Source organism: Drosophila biarmipes, chromosome 2L (assembly GCF_025231255.1).
Source record: "Drosophila biarmipes strain raj3 chromosome 2L, RU_DBia_V1.1, whole genome shotgun sequence".
NCBI lineage: Eukaryota > Metazoa > Arthropoda > Insecta > Diptera > Drosophilidae > Drosophila > Drosophila biarmipes.
This window is the reverse complement of record NC_066612.1, coordinates 16,667,223-16,685,515: the sequence shown is the minus strand read 5'-3', so window position 1 is coordinate 16,685,515 and position 18,293 is coordinate 16,667,223. Positions and strand designations below refer to the sequence as shown.

The 18,293-nt window shown below is 40.8% G+C and overlaps 2 protein-coding genes across 6 annotated transcripts in view; one reads left to right on the top strand and one right to left on the bottom strand.

The window, feature by feature from the left end:
• The window catches only part of LOC108033669 (fasciclin-3), a 73,887-nt gene that overhangs the window by 29,202 nt on the left and 26,392 nt on the right, over positions 1-18,293 (bottom strand). The window lies entirely within an intron of this gene.
• Positions 5,474-7,839, top strand: LOC108033668 (accessory gland protein Acp36DE). Its single transcript, XM_017108109.3, has one exon. The coding sequence runs from the start codon at positions 5,502-5,504 to the stop codon at positions 7,641-7,643; it is 2,142 nt and encodes a 713-aa protein (XP_016963598.2). The 5' UTR covers positions 5,474-5,501; the 3' UTR covers positions 7,644-7,839.

The following is an 18,293-nucleotide window of genomic DNA, read 5'->3' as shown; positions in this document are numbered from 1 at the left end:
TTAAAGTCTGATTATGGCATATTCAAGTTTTAGTCAAAAATAAAGAGGGGAAATAAAGCTAAAATGACAGTTCAGTAAAGTTCGTTAGTTTTCTGCACTAGAGGCGCATAAATCTCTTATTTCGCCCAAGCTAACTTTAGTAATTTTTCAAGTAAAACAAGTGCCCAGAACCTGAGACAGGTGATGAAAGTGTCCTTAAGTGTCACCTGAATTTTCATGGGGTTCTACTGAAGGGAGTGGGGTCGGGGTCAGAAGGGGCTGCCACAGGTGTTGCGAAACTTTTCTAGTTGGCCTCTTGCTTAATTTAATTAGAGACGCAGAACTTTAAAATCTTCTGTCACCTCGAAATTGGCCGCTCAGATGCGTGTGTGTGCACTTTGCACATGCAGAATTCACCCTTTCTCCAGCCCCTTTCCCTGCTCCGGATTTTGTCACTCAACTAAAATTAGTTTACATTTTGTTGCTGTCTTGGCATTTTCATGGGGAAATATTTTTACAAGTTTCTTGGTCTAAGTGAATTAAGGTGGCAACAACTTAGACTGAATTGTCTTTCAAAAGTCTTAAGCTTAAGCTGTGTTTTCACCTAGTTGCTCTCTTTATTTATGATAAAACTGGAAACAAAATTAGTTAAAATTACAAAAGAAATTTGAAATTGGTAGCATAAACATTTTACCTAGACTATGTTGCCAGAGAAAATATAGGTTTTAGTTGGTTTTGCATGTAAGTTTAAATATATACATTTATTTACTATCGGTTTGTTAACCAAATCAACGTTAATAGCTTGTGCAAATATAGTTTACTGCAAAATGTGGCCCACAAAAGTCTCCGGCAATTAACAATCATTCAAGAAAATTACTTCTCTCTTTATTAAGTTACCTAATGGCTTATCAAAATGACAACAAACACGCAGCGACAGTTATTAAAATTAAATTTTCAATTGTCTGCGTTTAATGGGAACTCATTTGTAAGAACAACACGTGCATATCTCTCCTAACACAAAGCCCGAGCCAACTCATTTTCCTCGAGGCCATCATACTTGCCCCCGACCACACTTTAAGATTTGGCAATTTATGCTTTGATTTAATTAAATCGCAAATTTAAATTCACATGCTACATTTGGCGAATGTTGATTACATTTTTGGGGCCTCTCTATAAGTCATAAAGGGTTGTAGTTTGTCGTTGTGGGTATGCAAATTTTATGGCCAACATGTGTGACGAAAGTTTTGTGTGTAGGCATTTTGCATTTGAATTAGTCCCATAAACCAGTAAACTAATTTCATTTACTTTTGCCCACAATTTGCTTTATAATTGTCATTTTCTGTTATTGTCAGAAAACTTTGTGGTGATATTTGTCAAAATTTGTTTTGACTATTTTGCGGAATGCGAAAACAGACAAAGGGATTTTGCGTTAAATAATTTAAATGATTTTCAGGAAGTGAGTTAGCCTACTATAAAATATAACGAAAATAAGCCTAAGCTGATTTAGATTTGAGAATTTATTGTGTTTATTTATTTGCTTCATCATGTGGTAACGTATGCCTAAAAAACACTACAAATTAAATCAACTTTATTTTATTTACTTGTTACACCTGCGGTTAAAATATAAACAAGATGGGTTCTCAATTTCTTAAATCAAAAAACAATTAAAAAAGCTTTTCCATATTAAGGGGCCGCAAACAACAATTTTAAGAGGACAAAGTGAAGAATTATTTTCGCCTTCGCTTAATGCTGCCGTGTAATTTTCACAAGCAGCACACATTTTCGTTTTTCATTTATTTTTCGGTGCTCGATGGCGAATGCATTTAATAAAATATTTTCCATGCTGTCCAGGGCCTTGTAGTCCTCGTGTCATTCAGAGCTTTTCCCCCGGTAGGGGAAAGCCCTTTTCCCGCCGCCTTTTGTTGTGCGTAAATTTATCGATATGAGTACGCAGTGTGTGAGGGCGGGCCATTCGTTTTGGTAGTAAATATTAAGCCTCGCTGAATGCAGTTGAAATGGGGAGACGGGGCTCCGAAATCCCCAATAAAAAGCGAATTTTCTACTCGTTTGCATTACGAGTGGGTCCCTGCATGTGTAAGACCGAAGTTAACATTATTTTTACCCAGTAATTCTTAAATAACAAGGCCGTCGAACGGCTTAAAGCCGCTTGCCAAGTTGCCAAGTGCGTGCGCGGGTACCCCGAATAAAAAATAGCAAAAGAGTTGATTCGCATCGAGTGGAAATTTGCATATTTGCGAAGGAGCATTGAACCCGTGTCGGAGTCGCTGGATGGGTGGGTGGTTGGTCCGCTTTTTAGTTTCAGTACTCCGAGTAGTTTCTCCGCACTGGGCCCGCCATGTAATCGTCATCGCTGTCGTTTTGGGTGGAGCGAACACGTCTCAAATGACGCCCCCGCCCGCTTTGTTTGCCCAACTGATGGACAAGTGTCATGAACATCGAGAATGAGGGATTGGCCATCGCCATCGCTCCACCGTCCTACACATGATTACTTTTTCTACTTTTCCCTTTAGGTGCGTCGTCGTGGCTCTAAATTTGATTAATTCAAGAGGCATTCGACTGGGTTGTTCGAACTTGTAACGTGAGACCTTAGAAATTTTCTAAGTACGGTCAGGAACAACATTCTTGCGGAGTTGTCTATTTCTGTATTATTGCCCATACCTATGCTTAGAAATAGAACATTATATTTAGTTATTTATGTTACTATCCAATGAATTAATTACCCATATTAAAGGCTTACTGCATTTTGACCCATTGCCTTTTGCTTTTCCACGTAATGCTAAACCTTGTAAATGTTTTAAATGCCAAAGGCGGTAGAGGGAATTTTTGAAAAATTCTGCCAGCTAATGAAAACCTCAAGCTGTGCGCTCGGACCGTAGAAAATCAGACATTGGCGCAACGGGAGATGAATTGATTTTAAATCAATATTGACAGATGACACTGGCAACAGCAAAAGCAGCAGCAGCAGCATTTAAGGCACAAAATGGTTAGCAAAATCCGACGGTCGAGAGGGTGGTGCAGGAAAATGGGGAGGGAAAATGCCAAGGGGAGAGTGTGTGCAATGTTGCAACATGTTATATCGCTTCAGCTCAAGTGGAAGCACCGTCAGGAAAAAATTTAGCTGCTGGCTCAGCTGGAGACCTGCGATTAGGGAGAGGCGGCAGTCCTGCAGATAAGCTGTCAACATGACTATTTAGCAGAACTATCTATATATTTATGCCTACATATACGAAGTTGGATCCGAGATGGGGAATTCGAGATGACTTTGTGTGGGAAACAGCACTAATGGCCATATATGTACCTAAAGTGGCAACAACAGTGCGCCAGAAGGTAGTTGCATCTTGACATGTGACCTTTCTGAGCTTTTTAGATAATTTGAAACATGATAATCTGGTGAAATAGAGCAGACTTATTTTGTTATTTATTTGTTTCTGTTAACTTTAGCTTTGGAAATGCAACGTAAAGATGTAAGAAAAAACATCATTTATTAAGCCAAACAATCTAAATCACAGATATTAGTGCATTTTCCGAATTATATCATAAGTTACCTAATCATTTCATTTTCAATAGCATTGGATTAGGCCTTTGAGTGCTTATCTGTACAATTATAATTGCAAATGGGAGATAGCTGTCTCTAGTCAGTAATCTCATTAGGAAATTCGGTCCACATGCCCCGCAGTAGTCCAGCTTCCCCTTTCTTTGCCAGCGCACCATTCCAAAATTTCCCGTGTCACCCCCGGAGACCTTCCAACCGCAATTTCCACTCATTTTCCGAGCAGAGCCGACAACAATCAGCTGCTTAACCGCAAGACCCGCATGACAACGTAACCCATAACCATAAACCTTGGGCCCGGCTACCTACAAAGGACACACATAGAAATAGAAGTCAAATGCAATGGTCCTCTGTAAAGGAACTGTCACCAACAATTGCAAGTTAATAAATGTCAGAAGTGACAGTCTCTTGAATGTCTTAATTGAATGCTCTACCGCAATCTAGATCTGGCAGCAACTAACTCCCTATTATTATCCCACCCTGTCAACAGTATTTTGTTTTAGATGGGACCGTTGATAGGGGCTGATTAGCAGCTGGTGGAGGGCTTGCTCCATTATATGGGTTCTTCTGTCCAATTAAATGAAACTATGTCAAGGCTCACAGACGGGAAAAGAAAGAGTGAGAGTCCGCAATAGGTGTGAAAATTGCATAATGTTGCGGGAAACCCAGAGAGTTTTCCACACTTAAGCTTTGCTGAAAACTGTTGCATAATTTCAATTGCCACCTGCCGAGCTTCATGCCGAAAACAGTCGTCTTTTTTCCCCCACTGTTTTGCTTTTCCTTTACCGTGAGAGAGTATCTCAGCAATTTGGAAAATTGTATCTGCCCGATAAGATGAAGGCGAAGCCAAAAGTAAAGAGACTTTTGCTATTTGCACTTTTTCTTTCTCCTACTGTCTCCCAAGCTGGCTTTTCATTTTGCTGTGGTCTCTTTTGGGAAACGCCTCCTTCCTGGCCAGACTTTTGTAATGAAGCGTTGAAGTTGCTGTTGACTATGGTGTTGCCGCTGCCGTTGTTGCTGTTGCTGTTGCGAGTTGTAAGCTGCTGCTGTAGTTGTTGCCAGTGCTTCCGTGTGGCTGAGTTGACTGCAGATGGCCCCTTGGGTTCGCTGTCAGTACGAAATGCCATCGCATAATCACAATAGACTAACGCCCCGCAGGCAATCTCTTTAAGTCTCGGCAAAAAACTGACTTTTGTCAGCGCCAAAATAGTTTTCCCCCACCCCACGCAGGCTAAAAACAATCAAGCTGAAAACTTTGCTTCTCTCACATTACACAAACAGGTTCGGAAAATATATATTGAGTCAGCCGTTTGAAGAGACTGCGTTTCATTTTCAGCCGCGAGTCCATATATTTCATGTTTCACGTTTATTTCTTTCATCCCTTTTATTAATCAATATATGTTTTTTCATGCAGTTTTCCCCATTCAAGTTGCAAAATGTTGTAAAGTTGTTGCATCGTTGAATGCTTTCAATTTAATTAAGTTTTTTCAACAAGTTCTGAACCGTTTTACATTTTATTTCATTTTATCCTTTTTTCAAGATGTACTCTGGGCACGATGGTTAATGGGCTTGGTGGTATGTAAAATGTGAATTAAGTTACTTGCAACTTTATCAAATTGGCTGAAATGAAACTGTTATGTAAGCGAACCCATTTAACCACTTTAGCTGAATAAATTAAGCCGTATAAGGCAAGTAATAGTTCTGGTTTCGCTTGGCGAAATACCATGCAATCCATTTAATGTATTTTTTCCAGAACATTCCAATCAAAAATCAAGGTTTTTCGGACTACTTATAACCTTTTGTGATGTAAGTCAAAATAATCTATTTATCTTCGGTTAGAAAATCCACTTCAAGTATGGATTATTTCATTTCACGCTGTTGCAGTGAGAGGCTCTATAAAAGCGAAAATTTTGGTATGGCATTCGCTTTCTTGAAAGAACCCAGCTTCAAGATGTGGATCTTGGCGTATCAACAGGTGGCTGCACTATTCCTCCTTGGATCCCTGGTGCCCAGCGAATCCTTTTTCTGCCCGAATTGCCTCCAGCAAAAATATTTGAGCTTACGCCAACGGCTCAAGGACGCTGGACAGCCAAGTCAAATAGTTCAGCCTGTGTTGGTCCAAAATACCCAACCCCTTTTTGTCCTTAAGCCAATGGTTTCGGACCAAATCTCAACTTCACAATTGGACCATCAAATTAACTCACAGGTTAATTTAGATTTATCCCGACTGAGCGAATCACTCAAAAATAATGGTCGTATAGTCCTTCTACCTCCTGGTTTAAAACACTTGCCGAAAGTGACAACGACACAAACGCAGGAGAAACTGCAACTGCTGCAGCAACGGCAACAAATAGATCTTCAGCTGAAACTCATTCGAAAGATGCAAAAGAATTTGTTAAAAGTCGAAGACGCGTCCCAGTCACAGACTCAATCGCAGAATCAGACAGGATCAGGATCACAATCTCAGACGCAGACGCAGACCCAGAAGCAGGCCCAATCTAGGCAACAAATAAGGGTGCTGCAATGGCAACTGAAAAAAGTAGAGTCCCAGTTAAGGGTCCTGCGAAAGTTGCTGCAGCAAAAGTTGGAGACAACAACTGACTCCACGTCGACTTCGCATTCAGAGTCACAAACTAAGCAACTACTGCTGCAGTGGCAAATTCTTCGAAACTTGCAAATTATTCGACGCTTGCAGGAGAAACTGTCAGCGGATCAGAAAGGAAACCTGGTGATTTTACCTATATTTCCTTTTCCACCATCACCGGGTCCTGTCCAGCCGCCTTCAGCACCTCCTGATCAGAATACAATTGAGCGAATACAATTGGAGAAGGAGCTAAAGATATTGCGAGAGTTGAGGGATAAACAGAAGAGGGAAGAAGAGGAAGCGGCGATTATACGGAAAAACCAAATACATATTAGAAACAAGCAGATTGAAGAACTGTGGCAATTGCACCTGCGGAAGCAACAAGAGGAACATGAGGAGATCAAAAAACAACTTCTTGAGCAACATTTCCGAGTACAACAACTGTTGTTTAATGGTATAAAATTGCAGGAAATTCAAAAGTTGTCGGAAGAGCAAGCCAAGCAGCGTTTGATCGATCTTAAAAATTGGCAGTTGAAGTTAGAATCTGATAGCTCAAGCTTGGAAAAGAATTCAAGCTCAACTGTGACTACAAACACAACGCAAACCCATGTCTCCTCAAAAAATAGTTCAAGCATACTTATTGAGGGCACTGAATCTACGCGTCATGAAGTTACGAAAGAGTCCGAATCGAAGACAAGCGAATTGGGGCAGCTTGGTAGCTCATCCTCAAACAATGTTGAGGGTTTGGAATCTGTAAATTCGAATCTTCAAGAAGGGCAGAGGCAAAGCCAATTGGAGCAGTTCCAGGGTCAAATCATACAAGGTTCTGGATCTCAGAATGCCAATCTTCAAAAGCAGTTGCAGCTTATAAACTCACAGGGTTCTGGATCTCAAAGTGCCATTCTTCAAAAGCAGTTGCAGCTTATAAACTCACAAGGTTCTGGATCTCAGAATGCCAATCTTCAAAAGCAGTTGCAGCTTATAAACTCTCAAGGTTCTGGATCTCAAAGTACCAATCTTCAAAAGCAGTTGCAGCTTATAAAGTCTCAAGGTTCTGGGTCAAACAGTGTCAATCTTCAAAAGCAGTTGCAGCTCATAAACTCTCAAGGTTCTGGATCTCAAAGTACCAATCTTCAAAAGCAGTTGCAGCTTATAAACGCACAAGGTTCTGGATCACAAAGTGCCAATCTTCAGCAGCTTCAGTTACAAAAAATTAACTTAGGCTCACAGTCCAGTTCAAACCAAATCGCCCAAAGTCAGTTGCAGAATCTACAGAATGGGGCCGCACTGGATGGATCTCAGCAGCTGCAGGCGCAGGACGTGCTACTAGGTAATGGCCAGAGCTCTGGCTTAGTGGAGCATTCCAAGGTATCGCAGGCACAGTCCCAGTCCCACTCATCGTCTTCTTCATCATCGTCGCATTTGGAGTCCCAGGGCCAATTGCAATCGGTCAAACATGACGAGCACTTCGTTCCATCCGACCACGATCTATTGACGGTTTTATTATAAAGTGACCACAGAACTACAACATTGTAATCACACATTCACTTCAACTCTTCCCAAGCGTTGACCAAAATGTCAAAATTAGATTTTTATCAATTAGCAATTAAAACAAAAGTGTTCTAAATTTCACATTATTTTAGTTGTAATTCATAAAGATGTTTATTTTAACAGAAACTGTGAATAAAAGTGAATATTGTAAAAACATTGTGCTTTCGGTGGGCGGCAATTGCATACTATTATTTTTGCAACAATAACCCACTCTTTAGTTTCTTGGAAAATTATTGAGAGATGAAAAATAGCCCCCTATATTAAATTTCTAATTATATTGGGAAAATACTTTAGATTATATTTGTTCTTCAATTAACCGGCAATAGGAATGAATCTGGTACTTCCACTGTCTCAGGTCAGTCAAAGAAACAAATTACAGGGTTGTCTTTTCGATAATTTTATTAACTTGTAGCCTAATCCTAACCCTCTTCTGGTATCCAACCCTTGCAGATCAACTTATAACTTCATCCCCATACAACCCTCGACAAAGGGCAGCTGGCGATACTTGTTAACTCGCAAATGCCCATCAAATGTTGATTTAGCCACGGTCTTCTCACTCAGGCGTAGATAATGCTGCGAGCAAACATCTATAGGTAATTTAACAAGCCACGAGAGATGGCTATATCCAGTCGAAGGGGGAGGTACAAAGTATCATCCTGTCCCGAGTGCAGGCAGAAATTAACATATGTCTGAGCTGGGACACGCGATTCCGGAGAGCTGCAAAAACTGGTTTCCCACATTCGCTTCGCTTCACTTTTGTGAAATGTTTGTGCAAAGTATTTAGTGCAGCAATTGAGATGGAAATAAAAAGTACAAAAGGAAAACACAAGACAGCTTGTGCCTTAATTTTACGCCAGAGTGGGCAGGAATAAATTTCCCTACCCGAACTTTAGACTTCGAACAGATCTGGTCCAGGGCCAATTAAAATTGGGTGCGGAAAGTAATGCGTATTTGATATTGTCTCTTTTAAGCAGTTGTTTTGTATTTGGGGGATTGCGAGTCAATTAAAATTGGTTGACAGTTTCCCCAAGTTGCCGGCGGGGTAAGTCTCCAGAGCTTTGTGAGAAAAGGGTTCTCTAAATTAAACTTTTCTCCATCACTTCTTTTTCTCCTCCGTTTTTTTTTTTAGATTTTGTTATTTGGCAAATAAATAAAATGTTGTGAAAGTTTGGCTATTTGAGTTGTGTTGTCATGGGAGAGCTGGCCAGGGGGCCAGGGGCCAGGGGGTTACTGACCGTGGCAAAAGTTTTTCAGCATTAAGCCGGGCATAATTAAAATTTTCGTACTGTAAGCCCCCGGGCGGATTATGGCCAAGTTTTTCCTGGGCCAGAACTTGCTATTGGCTTTGTTTGCCCCGCTGATTGATGGTAAATAAGTCGGCCTTCCGCCAACCCCTTTTGGGGAAGTGAATTTGAAATTCAATTGAAGGAGCAGCTTTAAAGATTACATTGTTGCTAAGTAAAATCCAACCGGCGACTAATCGAATTTACGAGTCGCCCTTCTCCGACTTTTATTAGCCCATTGAGTATTTTCTTTTTTTCACGATTTTCCTTTTGTTTCGCCTTTTTAGCTTCGTTTTACGGCAAATTTCATTTCAATAAAAGTCGCATTAATTTCATTTATTTGCTGTAATTTTTTTGCCATCGCCCTCACCATTTTTATGCAATCTGCTTCGCTTCGCCCTTTTTGTGCACCTGGCTCACCTGATCGAGCTGTCCATCAAATGGCCCGCCCGCTTGTCCCCGCTTTATCACTCTGCCGCATCGTCCATTTCAATTAACTCTCAAGGATTATTTTATTATGTCAATCAATTTCCGTAACTAAAAAGTCACCAATAAACGAGTGACTGAGCCACCGATTCCCTTGGCCAGGGCTCATCCACGTTTAGTGTTTAATTTCCAACACACCACTTTTTTATTATTTTTATCCAGGGCGCTCTGCTTTTTCCCTGTTCTTTGCCAGTCACCTTTTAATTATGGGATCCTGCAGTTGAAGTGGTATTTAATTAAAACTTGAGTTTAATCGATGCAACTTTATTGAATCATGTTCAGCAGTGAAAGGAAGTCTGACCCTAACTTCGTTGATTATTCGCTTCATTAGGATGGCTTTTATGCAGTTGAAATTTGTTTAAAGAAAGGATAAACTTCGGTAGAAAGTATTTTAGGGGTAGGTAAATGATTTATGAAACAAGAAAAAGCAAGTCTCATAACAAAAATAATTAAACCAAAGAAAACATATGCTTCATAAGCTGTAAAGTCAGACGAATATTGTGCCTCTCGGTTTATTAATATTTAACCCCGATCTCAGCTCAGCTTTTACTTTGAAAGCGTTTCCCAGCAAGTTGTCTCGAAAATGCACATAATATTTTTAGTTCTTGTAAGCCAGAGAAAGTAATTGCCAGCTTAGCCTTCCCCTCTCGGCGTTTCCCGCAATGGCAAATCAAAACATTTTCCAGTTTGGAAAACAAAATCAAATCTTCGGTCATGAATCATTGAACAGACTAAACGAGAAGAGGGGATAGCACTCAACCAATTATACACTTGTGGGCGGTTGTGTAGGCGTATTTTCCTGTCGATTTGATTGTGCACATGGTTGTTGAGTCTGAATGTTTGTAGCTTGATCTATAGCTATGGGCATATGTTAAGCGCACAGGGAAGACGACAGCCACAAGAAATTGTTACGACCAACAATGAAATGACTCAAAAGCCAATTAAAGATAACAAGGGGCAACAAAAACTTTGCCCACAAAAAATGCATTAGCATAACCAAACAAAGTTGGGAAAAGAGAAAAGCTCGGAAAACGCGGCACAGGGATTTAGTCTAAGACCTGTGACTAACCGCATAACGGGAAATAAATGTTGCATAAAGAACAAACAATTGCTGACTGCAATCAATCAACGGAGTTAAACGTTTCCGAGAACAGCCCAACTTGGTTCTTGAGTGACGAATAAACTGCACAAAACTCTGGCCTCACTTCCCGCTCCTCGGGGCCCGGAATCAACCCGGAAGGAAGTACTACGAGCTGCAGGAGTTAAAACCTACAAGGCCTACATGGCTACCATAGCTCGCAAGACATGAAACGGGTTGAGCCAGCACTGAGCTTATAGGATGTGTTCTCTAATTTAATGAAATTCAAATATGATTGAAAAACTAAATATGGAAAAAATACCCTCTTTTCAACAGTAGAGATATTAAGAATATAAAAGAATATATAAATAAAATTTTGGTTTTAATATTTTCTATGCCACATTTACTTGGGTCAAATATTTAAATTCTTTTTTAAACAATAAGAAACCCTCATAAAAAGAGATACAAATTTTGCATAGCCACACAAATCACTGGATTATTAATATTTTTCGTTTTTAATTTAAGGTGTCCAAAACTATGCAACAATATTCTTAAAATTTGAAAGTTTATTTAGAAAATCGAATTCTAAATGCTTAACATTTGTGTGGCGCTATACATATGAGCGCAGAGTATTGTTGAACAATTCAAAACATTGGAGAGGGACTGTAGTATATTTTTCCAGTGTAAGAAGTGAGGGCGTGCACATAAGAAGGCAGCAAAAGCATTCGCAATGAAGAGCATGTTTGCGGCCATTGTGAGGAGTGGAATGGAATGAATTGGAGTGGGCTGAGCCGCACCAGAGGGCCAGAGGGGTGAACCATGGTTGTTCCTTGGGTGTGCAAATAAGGGGGGCTGGCTAAAAGAGTGCGGCCTAAGCCGACAAGTCTGACCGCAGGCATTCGAAACTTGCCGGAATGCAAAGGAGGCAGCTTTGGCATTGAAAGAGCATTTGAATGCGGTCGACAAAAAATAGGGTTTGGGCTCGGAAGCGGGAAGCAAACAAAGCAGGGCGATGGTGGAGAAAAAAGAAATGCCAAGTGCATGAAAATGAAAATGAAAGATGAATAGAAAGGGGGCGAGCTGGAGATATACATATATTTTCAGCTTTAATCGAGCGTATTGGTAGATGTGGGTGCCCAAAGGAAGCTACGATTTCTTTCAAGAATTATTGACTCTCGGCCAACACTAGCCATCACGAGTGTTGTAAAAATCAACCAGCATCGATGGAAAAAAAGAAAGAAGAGAAAAATCTAAAAAACCCTGCATCGGCTTGGAAAGAAATTCATGTCTGTCAGAACAGAGATAGAAGATCACCGGATAACCTGAGAATGTTTGAACGACAAAGGCAATAGTAGGTAGGCTGCAAGGGGAAAAACTTTGTACTATTGTAGGGGCCAACTATTGTTAGAAATCTCTTGGAAATCTTTCGACATATGCCATGCCTCCAGCTGGAGTGCTTCATTTGAATGTATGCGGCTTGAGTTATTCAAAGCTGGCCACTTGAAAATCAAATAAAAAACCGGGGGACCAGGGAAAACAGAACTGAAAACATAAGATTTCCAGAAGCTGATTGCCAGCAAAGGGTGGAATGAACATAAAGGGTTCCTTAAAGAGGTTCGCCATAGGAGTTGGAACCCTACGAGCGGCCCCATAAACAGATCGTTAAACGTTCGGGGCAAATTGCTGGCACACGCAAACTGGCACGCCCAAACCGGTTGCGAGGAGGCAGATACATCAAGATGACAACCATGGCGGGGAGAAGCTAATGCTGCAACTTGCAACAGCGACAACGAATGCCTCACAAAACAATGCGAAGGGCCCCCGTCCGCCCAACCTCTTCTGACCACGCCCCCTAATGGACTGGCCATAAAAAGCTCATCAACGTCATCTTCTCCATTGTCCCCAGCTCCATCCCTGAAAAACCCACAAATGTTGCACAATGTGCAGCAGCAGCAACAACAGCATCTGAAATTTGATAAAAATTACACAGCAAAAGGTAAAGAAAGAAAAAGTAAAGTACAAGCGAGACACAAAACAATTTTGAAGAGCCAACGATTATTTAAAGTGAAGCCAGGCAACAAATGATAATGGTAGCCACCCAACAACGTCCAACAAATAGCCGTAAGATACGCCCGGCAAAAGTCATGCAGCCAAAGGAGAATTTAATAATAGTAGGTAGAGGTACAAGCGCACAAATGCCACTTTGTAAATATATTTTCTATACAAAAACCTTGAACAATCGCCTGGTGTTGTTGCTGTGGCAGTCGATGTTGCATGCTGCTCGTGGCAAATGCTTCCTGCAACAGCAGCGGTGCAATAGACGCATGGAATGTGCGGTTACTCTATTTCATTAAAGGCATTTTGGTTGCGATTGTACGCATACGGGTTGTACTTCCTATTAAAGTCATAAGGCTTCAAAATAGAATACTCCTTTAACATTGAATTCGAGTCTTGGCTTGAATAAATACATCAATTTATAGTTTTTTGATAGTTGAAAAATATTTTGGTATGGTATAATTAAATAAATCAGTTCAATAATAATTTCATTTTATCACGCACATTTTTGTCTCGAAAAACTGACCCCTTTGTAGAGTATATTTGTTTTTAATTCACCAACATCGTAAAAAATTCCATTAAGTTTTATAACAACACCTTGAAATGTGTTCCGTTTCCATGACATTTTCGAGTGCTCCAATCTTTTTTACTACTTGCTTAACTATCACTTGTAGTGTTATCGTTTTTATCGCTGGCTATTTCAACTTCATGCAATCAACACCATTTTTTGGTGCTATTAAAATCAACATTTTGTGAAAATAGCTAAAGTCTAACATTTAAGAGAAAGGCGCCTCAACATGTGTTCCATAAATCAAATAAAGTCCAGAACCAGGATCGGGGATTGCATGTTGCGGAGCCACAAAACAAAACGGGAAAAATATTTAACTAATTAGAGCCATAAATCTGGACGAAATATGGCCTACCCAAAAATGAGCATTAATAACTCAATCGTAGGGCCGAACCGCTGTTGTGAATAGGCCAAATCAAAGCTACGAACTTGCATTGTCCAAGTGTCAATTTTTGGCAGCAGGGGGGAGGAGTCAGGAGGCAGTGGCAGACAAAAAGAAGGCGCGTCCCGAACGTCCGATGGATATATGTTTGTATGGGGAGACTGTGACCCAAATTGCACAAACTGATGGACAAGACATTTATGACACTGCGCCTGCCTTTGGGGTTATCGTTATGGTTATGGTTATGGCCCCGGTACACGGAACCCCCTTGGAAAATCCGACAGACAAATGGCAAACTCATGGCAGACACTCTGGGCGAAACATTTGCATGTTTAACTTGGCACACAATGGCGACTCCGATTGCAAACCCAAAGCCAAACCCGAATCCAAACCGGGCTGAACCTCTGCTCTCCGTTGAAAGTCATGGTCTGCATTCGAAAAAGAAAACCAGAAAGCCGGCCAAGTAAACAAAAGGGGCACAGAAAACTGCAGTCGATGCACGTGCATAACATATATTTAAATTTGAAAGTTTTTCTCTTTCGGGCGAAAAAATATAAATAAATTATTACAGACAGTCAATGCATTTCTCGTTGTTACCCTTTCCCCTCTTATACCATTTTACTTTTCATATTAATTTACGAGTTTATTGCTAAAGACATCATTAAAGTGAAAGTCAATTTGCCAGCGATTGTTGTTTTCAGCTTCTAATATTTCCGAAGCTGAGTTTAATTTATGACCCCATATTTTTCTTTCTGATTTTTTCCTTTCATTATTTGCTTGCCGTTTTATTAAAGTGCGTGTCTAGCCGAAAGTAAGCAACGCTAATTAATGACTTGGGCGCCGCTTCTTCATAAATGTGAGGGAGTTAAATTAAATAATTTTTCTTCGGGTTTTTATGGTGCACTTTTTCGGTACTTTACTTGGCTGCGGTAATTTATCATTGCATAACTGACAGTTTGGATGGGTTTGCTTTAATAAAAAAAATCTCCAAAAACTCCTTTTTCGTTGCCCAAAAGGTGGCTATCTTTTTACGACACTTAAATATTGAGTTAAATGATTTTGGTGACATATAAAATAGAAATTTAATACTTTGCATCTCCACCACTCACTGCCTTTCTAAGGTTTTCAAAATGGGGCAATTCACATTTCATTAATTCCCCTAACAAACACCAAACTAGAAAAGGAAAATGTTCATTTGCTTTCGCCCGGGAAACCCCCGAAACTTTAATTACGCTAAGCGAGTGTTTGCTGTGGGGGAAAACTGTCTGTCGGTGAGTTTGGGAAAAAAGGAAAATGCAAACAAAGAGTGTTTGACCGCGAATCGTCGGGCTGAGCACTTCCACTAAACTTGTTTCAAACAAAGAGCGTTAAACGCTTTAGCGCGGATATTGGGACAGATACGGGGAAATGGAATGTAAAAATGTTTAGAAAATACAAAATTGAACCAACGACAGGCGACAGTTGGAAAACGCGCTCTGGAATCCAATAAACTGCAATTGTGTGTGGGTGGATGGGGCTAAAAGAGTTAGGAGGTTGGGCAAAAGACGAGGAAGGTTGCCGGGAAAGTGGCTGAGTGCCAACGCAGGCTCAGTTTAAGTGGTCGGGCCAGGACAGAGGTTGCAGTTAAAAAAAATACTAAAATTATTGCAAAAATATACAAAACAGAAAAAACCAGGGTTAAGTTATTTAAGCTCATCTTGAAATATTGTAGGTACTTTAATAATTAAAAAAAATCATTTCTTTTAATTAGGTTTTTCATTTTGGACCGCTTGAGTTGTATTTGTAACATATTTAAATTATCCCCGAAATAATGAAATTTCAACTAGTTGAAAGATAAGCAGGTCAAACCAAAATATACAATAATTTTCTTTGCAGTGGACTGGCTCGGTGAGGAAAATTCTGTCAGCGGATGGCAGTTAACTTGGTCAAGTGAGGAGCATCGCAGCCGCTGGAATGTGAAAGCCATCGCCGTCATCATTGCCACAATCATAGTCACAGTCGCTGGGGTTTTGAGTTTGGAGTGTGGAGTGTGCAGCTTGGAGTGCGGAATCGGAGTTCGGGGCTCGTGAAGAGTCGAGAATGCGTGTTGGACCAGTTGGCACGTTTCTGTGTCAGGAACGCTATTTTTACGGTCAAGCATGACCGAAGAAAGAGACAGCACCGGAGACACTCTAATTTCATTTGGACCTGAAAACTTACTTTCTGGTTACCATTTTTATGGCTCCCATTCTTGGCCTCATTTTAATTGCAAACACCAGACAGAGGTGGAGGGAGAAGCGAGGAAAATTGGTTTGCCGGGGAGGGGGCGATGGAAATCCATGCACAGAGACTGCACTTTGTATGCAATCCGGCGTCTGAGAATGGTTTTCTATTTTTGGCTCGGCGCCTCCTCTTGCTTTGCTTGTAATTCGCTTAACGCCGCTAGGTGGCGCTGCTGATGGCCCCTGTTGACCCAATTGTCCAGAAATGGCCTGCAGCTGACTGGGGATCCCCTCGATTTTTTCCACTTTATCCCGCACTTTTCCTCTGCTCGCCGCTTTAATTGTCGGCGCGAAGATTTTTCTTTGTTTTTCGCTTTTCACTTTTACGCTGCCCGGCAGCAAAGTGCCGCCGCACCTCACTATCCCCCCACATTTCTTCTTTTGCATTTTTGATTTCTGCTTCCGCAGATTCTACACTTTTCCGTCTCGGCTCACCGGAGTTGGAGTTGAAGTTGCAATCGAGCAAATGTTTGACTTAAATGTGTAGATTGGATCGCTTTTAACCCACTCGAAAGGAATCGTTTAGCTGGTGCTGGTGGAGCAAATTTACCTGCAACGAAAGAAAATTGATATTGGATATTAATATAATGGTTTTCATTATTATCAATGTATTTATTAAATTATAAAATTAAGCATTAAATAGCTATGAGAGGGCCTGTAATTGTTAAAAAACCTAAAATATCTTGATGCTTTTTTGTACGATAAGCATTAAGCTGAATATTCCTCTAAAGGCTGCGTCATGCGCTGTCCGTACACTTAAAGTAATTCCTTTAGTTCATGCGTTATTCACTTCTTGTCAGACACACACACCCATACTGCAAATAAGATGAAGAAGCCATAGCTCCTTGGGCCAGAAGCAAAAACAAAAGAAACTTCCCATGTCAAAGCAAGTTATTTTTCTATGCAGAGATGCCGCAGGCTCCTCCGAGAACATTTATTTACTTAATATTGTGTGCATTACACATACGCCCCATTAGACAGCTCGCAAGAGACAAGAGCAACAACGTAAACGGCAGACACATAATAAACAGAGTTTGTTATTGTTTTCCTGTAGTTACATTTTTTTGTTTTATTATTTTGCTTCGCCGGGGGAAGGGCGAGAGAGCAGCCACAGGTGGTTAATATGGTAACTTTCACACTTAGCGCTTTCCAGCGTTTTCCAACCCATTACACCCCACAATTTCAGCTTCGCGCTGCTGTTTGTTATGCTATAATTTACATACATTATGCATGTTCTGGCTGCTCGCATCTGTATCTCAGGTACATTGAACCTGCAATGATTGCAGGCCGAAAAAAGGGAGCCAAATGGTGAGTGCCAGCAACCAGGTGCTGCAAGAGGCGCCCGGGGAAGTGTTGGTTCTGGGGTTTTACAAGCAAAAATAATCAAAAGTTCTTCGGCAGCAGCAGATACAGCAACTGTTGCTAGTTTCCGGCTTCCCGTACCGATGACAAATTTTTGCCAGCCATTCAAACATTTTTTTGCCACCCGTTTTTTTGTTTCTGTTTATTTTTGCCATTTTTGCGCACTGAGTGTGCGGGATTTTAGATTGGCGGTTGAACTTTGGCTTCGACTGTTTGCAAAGTTTGTTTTTTTGCAACGAAAAAGTTTTGCATTCTCTGGGGGAAATGCTGGTCTTTTTTAAGGTCTATGAAGGGTTTTCTTTTGCCAGATATTTATTAATTATTAATTTTTTTAGGTTGCGGCATGAAAAGAATTCGATAAATATTTAAAGTTTTTTTTTTGATCATGACTAAAAATACTGGATAATCATAATTAAAAATACTGGATTCGCTAGGAATGTGAGATATAATTTAATAAATTGTGTTTAAAGGCATCATCAATTTAAATTATGCCTACTTCAAATTTCAAAGCTATACCAACTGTTTCCCATCAATTTCGAACTACGAACAGTTGCCCACTTTTGCATGGCACAGTGATATCTTCACTGCCAACTTAGCCACTCACTTAACCCGTCTTTCCTTCCTCTCAGCACTTTGCCAACTCCCACGCACATGCTCACAGTCCCCAAAAGCATACAAATTATTTAGGCAATTTGCAGGGCCCCACACAGTCCGTCCCCGAAGCACAGCTCAATTGCGAAGTTATTCACATCTCCGGCAGTCAGCACTGGGGATCTACTTTAAATAATGAAGCTATTTTCGCGTTCAATTCCCATACGCAGCCAATCACTTCGCTGGGCGAACAAAAGGGCCGGAGCCGAACAATGCCAATGGCACAAGTGCAGAAAACTTTAGACTAAATCAATAAAAAATGTGAATGGAAGGGCGGCCAAGAGTCCTGGGAAGGTTAAGAAATCCCCAGTGCAGCAGCAGTATCTTTATCCCTATCTTCATCGCCAGTCCTCTATCTCCATCTTCATAATCGCCATCATCGTTGCCATGGACATTCCTTGGCACTCCACCCCTCCCATAACGCGTCCCGAACACGTTTCGCTTATCACCAGCAGGGAATGGGGTGGCGGGAAAAATAAAGG